The 10,361-nt window shown below is 40.5% G+C and overlaps 1 protein-coding gene across 1 annotated transcript in view; it reads right to left on the bottom strand.

Annotated features, from left to right (window-relative positions):
• CPM (carboxypeptidase M) overlaps positions 1 to 10,298 on the bottom strand; it is a 91,894-nt gene extending 81,596 nt beyond the window's left edge. Inside the window, exon 1 of the mRNA XM_006147293.3 lies at positions 9,986 to 10,298. Within this exon, the coding sequence (XP_006147355.1) occupies positions 9,986 to 10,145 (160 nt within the window). The 5' untranslated portion in view covers positions 10,146 to 10,298. The remainder of the gene's footprint in view (positions 1 to 9,985) is intronic.
• Positions 10,299 to 10,361: the final 63 nt, after the last annotated feature.

The following is a 10,361-nucleotide window of genomic DNA, read 5'->3' on the forward strand; positions in this document are numbered from 1 at the left end:
GGATAAGAACAAAAATGAAAAGTTGGTATTGAACGATTTTTTTCTCTATAGCAAAGAGGCTTAAGGATTCAGTTTTTGGTCCAAGGTCAACTTTGGTTCCAGTCAAACTTTTGTCTTCTACTAAAAAGGGACAACTCACTTTGTATCAATTCTTTACAAGTAAATTGGGGGATAAAAACGGTATACCATTATTAGAATAATTGAAACATTAAAATGCCAGGTAAACAAAAATTCACTTACTGCTTGCTAGCTATCATTATTATATTTAAAACATTTCAAATTTTACTCATGTAAAGAGTATAGCTGTCTAGGGAACCAGCAGTTAGCGTAATGGCTATGTTGCTGGACTCCCACGTAGTCGACCGCAGTTCGTATCCCAGACCCAGTGGCTTAAAACTCACACCGGGCGCGTGTGCGTGTGGGCCCAAGATCCCAAGACGAGAATGGAGGAGAAGGGATTGCAGCGTGACCATCCCTCTCAGAGGGTGATTTCTCGCTTTCTGTCTCTATGACTCTGCCTGGCGAGCACACGCGCCCTATAGCAAAAACCTCTCCAAAAAAAAAAAAAAAAAAAAATATAGCTGTCAGGATATATTTGAGATCCAGAATAAAAATGATTAGATATAAGAAACTGTGACATTCTATGTTACTTTTTGAATATCATCAGTCTCAATTTTCCCTTATGATGTTATACTACAGATGCAGGATAAATCATTTCCTTGTAGGAATAAAAAGGGCCCCAAATGGTCATAAAAGTAGGCTGATACCTGTTAGATGTCTCAGAAAGGAATTTTGGATTTCATCTAAAGTGGAAAATTTTGTGGGCTAGCCCCATAGTACAGTGACTAGGCATTGGACACAGAACTGGACCCCACACGATCAGCCATGATTCAATTCCCTGGGCCCATGGATTAAAAACTATGCTGAGTGTGCATGCCCCAAATCCTGATAGGATGGAGAACTGGAGGAAAAACGATTTGGTGTGAACACTTCCCATTGTGGGGTGCTTTTATTTTTTCTCTTTGGTGAGTGTGCATGCCCTCTGGCAATAAATAAAGATAATAAAAAATATTGAAAATGTGGAAAGCCTGGCTAAGCTTATATAACTTTAAATCACACACATATATTATAGCTAAAATTGTTTTCTTGATAGTTAGTCCTCCGTATGTCAATATTTACATCACAATGAGCATTTTTTACAGGCTGTCAAGCAAATGGCTTTAGGAGCATATTTGGGAAATGAACAGAGTATGACAGGAAACCAAGCATTGTGCCAAATTTTTTATAATGTTTTTTCCAAGGGTAAATCATCAGCTTAAGTCTACCTAGTCAAGGGCAGGAGACGATGAAAGATCAGTGTGTGTGAACATAGCACATGCCTTTTAGGGGCAAGAATCTAGACCAAGTCTAGGGAGATTTCTGAATGTCTGAAATGGTATGAAGACTCCTGGCAGAGGAATGTGACAAATATCTGTTGAATGGATCTATGAAGGAAAGAGTTCTTAGGGAAAGGAGTATGAGAAATAAATTCTCCCTTATACTTTAAACATAAAAATGAGCAATAAATATTATAGTAATCTTTCAAACCACTAATCACAGGATTGATTTCTAACTAGGATAAGTTTTTCTTTTTTTTTTAAAGAGAGATTTTTGCCATAGGATGCTTGTGCTCTCAGAGGTGGGGGAGGATGGCCATGCTGCAATCCCTTCTCCTCCATTCTCTTGGGATCTTGGGCAGGCACACACACACACACACACACACACACACGCACACACACACACACACAGTGTGAATTTTAAGCCACCAGGTTCAGGACTTGAACTGCGGTCAACTATGTGGGAGTCCAGTGACGTAACCATTTTACCCTCAGCTGGTCACAACTAGGATAAGGCTTTTTTTTTATGATTTATTTTATTTAATTTTATTTATTGATTCATTTATTTTAATTTGACCAGAGAGAGAGAGAAAAAAAAAGAGAGAGAAAGAGAGAGAGAGAAAGAGAAAGTGAGAAAGCAAGCTACCAGGTCTAGGACTTGAACCGTGGTTAGCCATGTGGGAGTGTCCAGCACCTTAACCACCATGCCACCTGCTGGTCCCATAACTAGGATAAGTTTTAAAAGGCTTGTTTTTCTTAGTATACATTTCTCAAGAAATTATAAATCAATACAACCTTTTTGGTTGTATAGAGCAAATTTGAAAAATTGCTTTAGACTCAGTAATTCCCTTTTTTGGAAATATATTCATAATAATAAGCTATAAAGCTCTTACATAGCACCTCTGACGTGCCAGGCATTGATCTAAAGACCCAGGATTATACAGTTCCACTGTTGAGAATCTAGAATATGAAACTGGCCACTGTTGCCAAAGCTTATGTTCAGATTTTCTGCTATCTTAGCTATGAGAATGTTCATGACAGCATTTCTTATAATTGGAGTAGTTTAGAAACTATTGGGTTGTTGGAAAAGTCATGATGTATTTTTCAGTGCAAAAATGAGTCATGAGTTTTCTGACAACCCAGTAAATACCCATCAATTTGGTGTAAATTGAATAACGTTAATCCTTCCAGGAATTAAAAATCCAGTTTAGAGGAAAAACAGAACACTTAGCTGTTTGTGTTCTGTTTTTCTGTGCAAGTATGTTATTTCTAAACTTGATTGATTTTCTGAAAGGTTTTTTTGCCATAGGGCACATGTGCTAGCCAGAGAGACAGAGAGTGACAGAAAGCGAGAAATAACCCCCCTGGGGGGGGCTGGCTAGGCTGCAATCCCTTCTCCTCCATTCTCCTCTCAGGATTTTAGGCACACATGCACATACACCCCGTGTGAGTTTTAAGCCACCAGGTCCAGAATGTTGTATTTCCTAAATGAAATTTAATTGCTTTTGTACTTAGAAAAAAATTAGCGAAAATGAATTGCTCTCTAGAGGAGCACACCATAATCAAACTATAATGCATATCATGCCTCTAATCTAAAATTTTCTAGTAGTCATATTCAAAAAGGTACAAAGAAATAGGTGAGGTTAGTTTAAAAATATTTCTGATATTGTATCTAAAATAGCATCTCTCCATGTGATCAATGTAAAAGTATCACTAATGAAATATTGTATCCAAAATTACTGTTAGACATCTTGGTTTGGTCTAGGCACTTTTCAACTTCTCACTAGCCAAGAGGCTAACAGCTGTAGTACAAGAACACACAGCTCTGGATCCTACACAGGAGCTATCCTTTCAGATCAAATGTGCCGAGATCACGGCTCTGGAACCCTGCACTAATGATCTCAGCCTCCGTTTAAGTATCTCCATCTATGTCGAGCTGTTTCTTTAAAGCAAGAGAAGTGTGCTTTTGGAAGATGGGCAGACTTGAGTTTGAATCCTCCCGCTCACAATTAGCAGCATCATCAGGTTAATTAACAACTCTGTGCTTCATTGGACGTATTCTGTAAATGAGGGTAATGCCTAATTGGAGTTTTTGAGATTGAAATACCGTACTAAAATACTTACTACAGGCCAGCAGGTGGTGTGGAGGTTAGGGTACTGGACTCCCACAGGGCCAGCTTCCTGGTTTGATTCCCAACTTGGTGGTTTGAGAATCATGCTGAGCATGGGTGTCCCAAATCCTGAGAAGACTGGAGGAGTCTTCTAAGGGAGTGATTTCTCAGTTTCCCTCTCTCTCTCTCTCTCTCTCTGACCAGTGCACAGGCCCTATAGCAAAACAAACAAACGAACACTTACTACAAGAACAGACTTGAGAACAGAGACTGTTCTTATCTACCCCGTTCTCTGTGCAACCTCCCTTCTTCAGATAAAATAAAGATTAGACTTAGTAGTAGGCCAGACAAGATTCTTAAAGCAGGGAAGGCAGAAAATCTTGTTTATAATGGTCTTTTGGAGTTTTGCACATAGCAGAGCAGCTCTTTTGCTGTGACCTATTGAAAGTCAGTCCTAGAAACAAAGGTTTTCTTTGTTGTTGTTGTTGTTTTAAGAATAAATGGTCCTAAACTAATTTTTGAAGGTGTAGGGAGGGAAGCCTGTGAAACCCACAGTACAAGTAATTGTGTTTGAAAGGCTCTCTAGGGCAGGGAATGAAGGGCACACACATTTTTTTTTTTTTGAGAGGTTTTCGCTATAGGGCGCGTGCGCTCGCCAGACAGAGAGAGACATAGAGACAGAAAGTGAGAAATCACTCCCCAGGGGGGATGGTCACACTGCAATCCTTTCTCCTCCATTCTCCTCTCGGGATCCTGGGCATGCACGCGCGTGCGCCCGGCATGAGTTCTAAGCCACTGGGTCCGGGACGCGAACCATGGTCGACTACCATAGTCAACTACGTGGGAGTCCAGCGACATAGCCATTATGCTAACTGCTGGCTCCCAAGGGCACACATCTTGACTGGTCTATGACTTTGCTCAGCAAATAGTCAAATGAATAAACAAACAAATGTAGATTATTGATGATATGCCAGGGACTCTGCTAGACAAAGGGGTTAAGAGAAAGAGAAAGAAAAAAAAAGGGGGGGGGGAGTCGCTCCATACATTTCTCAAGAAATTATAAATCAATACAACCTTTTTGGTTGTATAGAGCAAATTTGAAAAATTGCTTTAGACTCAGTAATTCCCTTTTTTGGAAATATATTCATAATAATAAGCTATAAAGCTCTTACATAGCACCTCTGACGTGCCAGGCATTGATCTAAAGACCCAGGATTATACAGTTCCACTGTTGAGAATCTAGAATATGAAACTGGCCACTGTTGCCAAAGCTTATGTTCAGATTTTCTGCTATCTTAGCTATGAGAATGTTCATGACAGCATTTCTTATAATTGGAGTAGTTTAGAAACTATTGGGTTGTTGGAAAAGTCATGATGTATTTTTCAGTGCAAAAATGAGTCATGAGTTTTCTGACAACCCAGTAAATACCCATCAATTTGGTGTAAATTGAATAACGTTAATCCTTCCAGGAATTAAAAATCCAGTTTAGAGGAAAAACAGAACACTTAGCTGTTTGTGTTCTGTTTTTCTGTGCAAGTATGTTATTTCTAAACTTGATTGATTTTCTGAAAGGTTTTTTTGCCATAGGGCACATGTGCTAGCCAGAGAGACAGAGAGTGACAGAAAGCGAGAAATAACCCCCCTGGGGGGGGATGGCTATGCTGCAATCCCTTCTCCTCCATTCTCCTCTCAGGATTTTAGGCACACATGCACATACACCCCGTGTGAGTTTTAAGCCACCAGGTCCAGAATGTTGTATTTCCTAAATGAAATTTAATTGCTTTTGTACTTAGAAAAAAATTAGCGAAAATGAATTGCTCTCTAGAGGAGCACACCATAATCAAACTATAATGCATATCATGCCTCTAATCTAAAATTTTCTAGTAGTCATATTCAAAAAGGTACAAAGAAATAGGTGAGGTTAGTTTAAAAATATTTCTGATATTGTATCTAAAATAGCATCTCTCCATGTGATCAATGTAAAAGTATCACTAATGAAATATTGTATCCAAAATTACTGTTAGACATCTTGGTTTGGTCTAGGCACTTTTCAACTTCTCACTAGCCAAGAGGCTAACAGCTGTAGTACAAGAACACACAGCTCTGGATCCTACACAGGAGCTATCCTTTCAGATCAAATGTGCCGAGATCACGGCTCTGGAACCCTGCACTAATGATCTCAGCCTCCGTTTAAGTATCTCCATCTATGTCGAGCTGTTTCTTTAAAGCAAGAGAAGTGTGCTTTTGGAAGATGGGCAGACTTGAGTTTGAATCCTCCCGCTCACAATTAGCAGCATCATCAGGTTAATTAACAACTCTGTGCTTCATTGGACGTATTCTGTAAATGAGGGTAATGCCTAATTGGAGTTTTTGAGATTGAAATACCGTACTAAAATACTTACTACAGGCCAGCAGGTGGTGTGGAGGTTAGGGTACTGGACTCCCACAGGGCCAGCTTCCTGGTTTGATTCCCAACTTGGTGGTTTGAGAATCATGCTGAGCATGGGTGTCCCAAATCCTGAGAAGACTGGAGGAGTCTTCTAAGGGAGTGATTTCTCAGTTTCCCTCTCTCTCTCTCTCTCTCTCTGACCAGTGCACAGGCCCTATAGCAAAACAAACAAACGAACACTTACTACAAGAACAGACTTGAGAACAGAGACTGTTCTTATCTACCCCGTTCTCTGTGCAACCTCCCTTCTTCAGATAAAATAAAGATTAGACTTAGTAGTAGGCCAGACAAGATTCTTAAAGCAGGGAAGGCAGAAAATCTTGTTTATAATGGTCTTTTGGAGTTTTGCACATAGCAGAGCAGCTCTTTTGCTGTGACCTATTGAAAGTCAGTCCTAGAAACAAAGGTTTTCTTTGTTGTTGTTGTTGTTTTAAGAATAAATGGTCCTAAACTAATTTTTGAAGGTGTAGGGAGGGAAGCCTGTGAAACCCACAGTACAAGTAATTGTGTTTGAAAGGCTCTCTAGGGCAGGGAATGAAGGGCACACACATTTTTTTTTTTTTGAGAGGTTTTCGCTATAGGGCGCGTGCGCTCGCCAGACAGAGAGAGACATAGAGACAGAAAGTGAGAAATCACTCCCCAGGGGGGATGGTCACACTGCAATCCTTTCTCCTCCATTCTCCTCTCGGGATCCTGGGCATGCACGCGCGTGCGCCCGGCATGAGTTCTAAGCCACTGGGTCCGGGACGCGAACCATGGTCGACTACCATAGTCAACTACGTGGGAGTCCAGCGACATAGCCATTATGCTAACTGCTGGCTCCCAAGGGCACACATCTTGACTGGTCTATGACTTTGCTCAGCAAATAGTCAAATGAATAAACAAACAAATGTAGATTATTGATGATATGCCAGGGACTCTGCTAGACAAAGGGGTTAAGAGAAAGAGAAAGAAAAAAAAAGGGGGGGGGGAGTTGCTCCCTTAACTGGATGGAAAAGTGAATGAATGAACCAATGACCACTGTGCCTTTCCTGACTTTTCTCAACTCAGTCATCAGTTCTTTTTTTGTCACTTTTCTCGTTTCACCTGAGACTTTCTATACCATGTTACTAAGTAGAGGAACTTTCTCCAAGAGGCTCAACTAGAGTAGACTATGGTCAATGTACTATGAATGAGTCTAGGTAAAGGGTATATATGTGCTCAACTTGTCCGTGACTTTCAAAAATTTCAAAATGAAAGTTGAGGGGAAAAAAATCCCCGCCATTTTTAAGAGAAGATAATTATCATGGCATATATCAATGGTTTTATAGCAGCACAGCCTAAAACAGAGACCATGAAACCAGAGACTTTTTAAAGAGGTGGTTGACTAACATTTACATAATGAAGAAGATAAAATACTATGAGCAACAAATTCTGCAGACTTTGTCAAATCATGGACATATATAATGAAATCACGTGAAATGGGATGAAAAAATTCAGAATACAATCCATGATTATAACAATATGCATTTACAAAAACTAAAAATACATTTAGCAAGGTAGGGAATACTATTTTCCCTTCTAGGTAAGGTTGCCTATGCCACTAGAAATAAATAGACAAATAAAACACATAGTAAGTCTTTTTTTATTTTTTGGAGAGGTTTTCGCTATAGGGCGTGTGCACTTGCCAGACAGACAGAGAGAGACATAGAGACAGAAAGTGAGAAATCACCCCCCAGGGGGGATGATCACGCCTCAATCCCTTCTCCTCCATTCTCTTCCTGGGATCTTGGGCACGCACGCACTCGTGCCTGGCGTGAGTTTTAAGCCACCGGGTCCGGGACGTGAACCACGGTCGACTACGTGGGAGTCCAGGGACATAGCCATTACACTAACTGCTGGTTCCCAAAACACATAGTAAGTCTTGTTTACCAAGCAAACTCATCTTACATCAGAGGGTAGACTGGCTAGAGAAAATTGCCTCTCTAGTGAAAAAGTGCGTCAGCAAAGGGACACCAGCTCTCGAGTACTATGCTAATAAGCAGTGCTACTTCAGTAACTGACTCCCAGTTATTGCGATATGGTTAATCTAGCATTGAGAAGCTAATGGCAGAGTTGGATTCAAAGCGACATGCTCAATACAAACATCTGACCACCAGGGTCATATCTGACTTTTATATAATAACCCCTCAATCTCTGAACTAACCATGAGAGTGCAAACAAGGTACAAAAATTAATCCACCAACTTCCTCTATTACTGTTGTTCGATTACATATGGTAGAACAGAGAGTTCCCAAATGTCTTTCACAAGCATTTTGTGCTTGAAAACATAAAAACTTACCAAATCATTTAGTACTTATAATTAACAACATCCTCATTATCTTGTGGTTTCAGTGATGATCGAACAATAATGCAAGTGAGTTGTGTTCTCTATTTCCTTTATTAACATAATTAGTATTCTTAGATCTTTTAAAATTGCTCCACTAGCCCAAGGGGAAAATGATTTCAAAAGGTTGAATACATATGCTGATTCAAGATATGATTTCTCACACATCCAACCTCTATAATTTTGGATTATAGAGCAATATAAAGTAATTCTGGCACCAACTCTTTGGCAAAGTTGTTTGAAAACAAAGGTGCCATTACACACAGCTCAGGGCTTTTAGTTAGCATTGCACATAAACTTATTTATGTAATGCTTTTTCTTTAGTGTAAAAACCATGACCTTAATTTAAAAAAAATATGATTACTTCAGAATACAGTAATTAAGAAAACTCCCAATTGACTTAAAAGTCCCGAGCTATAATCCAGGTAATGTGTGAACACACCTTACAAAGAGCTGAGATCCAATTGCATGAACTTTATGAAAATTTTCATTTCAGCATTAAGCTTTCTTGTAACTCCTTGGGACTATCACAATAATAAAAGAGGATGCAGAAAACAGAATGTTTGATAAAAATGATTTGCCTCATGCAAAATGATCTGAGTGCTAATCCGTGCTATAAAATTCACCATCTAGGTGATCTTGAACAAAACATTTACCCTCCGTGATTCAGATTTGCTGTCTATAAAAATGAGAATGATAGTTTTTATATTAAAACAATGAAACAAAGAACAGAGGTGAGAATGCCAGAGTATCAATCACTGCTAACATATATTATCTAACAGTTGTCTCCTTCAAATGGATACATTTTAAAAAACAGCCTGGCTTTTTTGTACATGACTTTAAGCCATGGAGCTAATCATACATGATGTAAGTTTTAGGAACAGAACTGTACTACTTAAGAAACGTGTAGAAATAAGAGTTTTGTGGGAACCAGCAGTTAGCGTAATGGCTATGTCGCTGGACTCCCACGTAGTCGACCGCGGTTCGCGTTCTGGGCCTGGTGACTTAAAACTCACGCCGGGCACGTGTGCGTGCGTGCCCAAGATCCCGAGAGGAGAATGGAGGAGAAGGGATTGTGGCGTGACCATCCCCCCTAGGGGGTGATTTCTCGCTTTCTGTCTCTAATGTCTCTCTCTGTCTGTCTGGCGAGCGCACGCGCCCTATAGTGAAAATCTCTCAAAAAAAAAAAAAAAGAAAAAAGAAATAAGAGTTTTGTGTTTGTTTAAGCCACGAGACTATACATGACATTAAAAAAAAAGTCTCACCAACAAAACTGCACTACTTTCGTTTAAAAAAAAAGTGAAGAATGATACTGAAAGAAGCTAACAAAAAGGAAAACAGGTGGATAAATGAACTTCCTTTTGAAAAAGATACTAAAATACACGGCCCAGATAGCCAGGGTCCGCAAGCCCCAAAAAGGCCAAACTCCAGAAGTGCAAAGAACTCGATGGCACTAAATCACCCTGGAGAAGCTCAGTCAAGGGCAGTTTCTCCCAATGTTCCTTCAACCACACAAAACAAAACAACAAACAGAAGCAGAAAACAACCCACACTGCAACACAGGGGTTTACCGGTGAGGAGCCCCTCAGAGTCGCTTCCTGGAGAGGGGACATGAAACGGAACCCTGTTTAATGAACCAGAGAGCGGACTGAGAGTTTGGAGAAGTGTGGAGACGGACCCTACCTCTCACAGACTTCCCAATACTGTGTAAGTGGGTGATGGGACTGTAGTTTTGGGCCACGGTCTTCAAAAACGCTTCCATCTCTTCCTGGTGGTGGTAGCTGAAATCCAGGGTAGCTGCCAAGGGCAACAGCAGCCCTAGCCAGAAGCACGTGAAGTCCATGTTCTGGAGAATAATAATAATAATGATGATGACGATGAAGCTGAGATGGAGGAGGACGGGCGCAGGGCAGGAGGCGTTACCAGCTCGGGCTCAGCACTAGTCTGGGGTCCCCAGATCCTACCGCTCCCCGCTTTCTAAGGAGACAGCAACTGGAAGCAGCACCATCAGGACTTGGCAGCGCACCCGCGATCGAGGGCACCCTCCATCCGGCCGTCC

This window comes from Tupaia chinensis, unplaced genomic scaffold (genome assembly GCF_000334495.1).
Source record: "Tupaia chinensis unplaced genomic scaffold, TupChi_1.0 Scaffold000208_1, whole genome shotgun sequence".
In the NCBI taxonomy this organism is placed as follows: domain Eukaryota; kingdom Metazoa; phylum Chordata; class Mammalia; order Scandentia; family Tupaiidae; genus Tupaia; species Tupaia belangeri.